This window comes from Mesitornis unicolor, unplaced genomic scaffold (assembly GCF_000695765.1).
Source record: "Mesitornis unicolor isolate BGI_N332 unplaced genomic scaffold, ASM69576v1 scaffold7425, whole genome shotgun sequence".
In the NCBI taxonomy this organism is placed as follows: Eukaryota; Metazoa; Chordata; class Aves; order Mesitornithiformes; family Mesitornithidae; genus Mesitornis; species Mesitornis unicolor.
Window position 1 is genome coordinate 13,671 of NW_010186097.1, and position 2,058 is coordinate 15,728.

At 45.7% G+C, this 2,058-nt stretch overlaps 1 protein-coding gene across 1 annotated transcript in view; it reads left to right on the forward strand.

Annotated features, from left to right (window-relative positions):
* Positions 1–2,019, forward strand: part of LOC104541074 (von Willebrand factor A domain-containing protein 5A-like) — a gene marked incomplete at its 5' end in the record, with an annotated part of 7,474 nt that extends 5,455 nt beyond the window's left edge. The window contains 2 exon segments of the mRNA XM_010185040.1: positions 1,407–1,624; positions 1,945–2,019. Of these exon segments, the coding sequence (XP_010183342.1) occupies positions 1,407–1,624; positions 1,945–2,019 (293 nt within the window).
* Between the last annotated feature and the right edge of the window lie 39 nt (positions 2,020–2,058).

Consider the following 2,058-nt stretch of genomic DNA (forward strand, 5'->3'; position numbering starts at 1 on the left):
AGCGCAGCAGGGGTGCAGAGGGGTCCAGCAGCTGTTCAGGCCTGCATGGGGCTGAATGAAGGTTATGCAGCATGCCACACAACACCCTCTCCAGCACTAACGGGTGTATTTTCCCATGGTATATTGAGTGCACTGCTCCCAAGGAAGAGAGCTTGTGTAAGGATCAGATGACAGGTCATCACAAGTGATATTCATTTACAGGATCAAGAAGAGGACGTAGATGAAGCCCTCTTTAGGCAACTGCAGAACTGATCTTGATGCTCCTCAACAGTTCTACCAAATCCAAACATCTACTTGAAAGGTAATTTGGCTAGGTGCAAGAAATCCAAGAGATAACTGTTAAGTCATGAAATCTATTTAGTGATGCAAGTGCTTGATGAATTAGCTAGGAGAGATGTTTTGTTTAACCTGCTTCTCACAAACAAGGGAGAACTTGCTGAAGATATGAAAGTCAAGGTCTGCCTTAGCTGCAGCAACAATGAGACTGGAGTTTGTGATCCTGAGAGGAATGAGAAAGGCAAACAGCAGAATTACAACTCATGGACTTCAGAAAACCAGATTTTGCCTTGTTCAGGTTCCTGTGGGAAACTGTTGTGGAAGGCACAGGATCCAACATAGCTGGTTGATGTTCTAGAACCCAGTGCTCCAAGATCAAGAATGGTTCAGTCCAGTGGCAGAAATTTAAGGAAGTGTGAAAAAAGGCATAGAGTTCCTTAGTCAGACCAGACAAAAAAAGGAAGCTTGCAAAGGTGGAAGCGGAGTCAGGGTATCTGAGAGCAATACAAAGACATTGCCCAGGCATGTAGAAATGGAGTTACGAAAGACAAAGCTCAGCTGTAGTTGAAATTTGCAAGGGACGTGAAGAACAACAGGAAAGGCATCTCTGAGCACACTGACAGCAAAACAAAGCCTAAGGCAAGTGTGGGCACCTTGCTTAGTGATGGGTTGAATGACAAATTCATTTCTGCTGTAACTCTGAAGAAGTCTTATGTCCTAGAATGTGGAAAGGAAGAGCTTATGCTGAGGCTGGTGGGTTCAAGAGTGGATGATGGAGAAGGACCCCTCTGGCTCCTCAGCAATGAACATGAGCTGTAATGCAGGAAGTGACAGGAAGGAGTAACATTAGTGATGCTCATTAAAGGAGGAATTAATGGTGTTCAGAGATAATTATGCTGAGTAAATTAGAGCACATAGGACAGTTTTTAGGATATTTATGAGAGATTGGGAAGATGTGAGGATGCTCTGGGAGGTCTTGAAAGTGTTCAGGGTGAATGTGGAGGACTGGGAAAAATTGGGAAAGCCCAGAGAGGATGGAGGACAATTAAATATACTTGGAGAAGGCAGAATTTAAGGTTATGAGCCATTGCCTATCTCATATTAGCTGTGCAAATGTTTCTGTCTTCCAGAGCAGGAACCTCCTCCTGAAGAGCAGATGATGGAAGAACTGCTGGCATTTAACATCAGTTGGGACTGGACAGTTTCACCACTGTCAACAAGACTGTGTGACTTCTCTGGGCTCAGAGTAGTGGTGACACTCCAGAAAGCAGATGGGTCCTGGGCCCTCACTGCAGCCCTGGTTTCTGCCTTGGGGCTCAGCAAGGCTGATGCTGAGGAACAAAGCCTGGTGAGGTAAGCAGACCAGGGGCAGGAGTGGGGCTCACTGTCATGAGCTAAACCCTCCTCTGCTCCAAGTTTCCAGTCTAAGCTGAACTGAAAGGAAGAGATCAAAGCAGTCAGGATATAGAGCCTCTTCGCTTGTGGAAAAGGGGCATGGCGGCATGGGATGGAATCAGCAGCTATACCTGGGAACTTTCTTATTCTGAAGATTTCAGAACCTTAGGGAGATTCTCTGCATGTGTAGAGGTCTTACTTTTTCCACGTACTGGTTTAGGTCTGGTCTTTCTTTTTCTTTCTTCCCTCCGATTGTTATGTTTTCCTCCACAGGATGTGCAGCCAACTGCCTGGGCCACAGTTTTGGCCTTAGTCTGGTTGCACCAGTATAAATGGAAAGCATCTTGATCAGAGCTTCTGTGGTCTACCTTGACTTCAGTAAAGCCT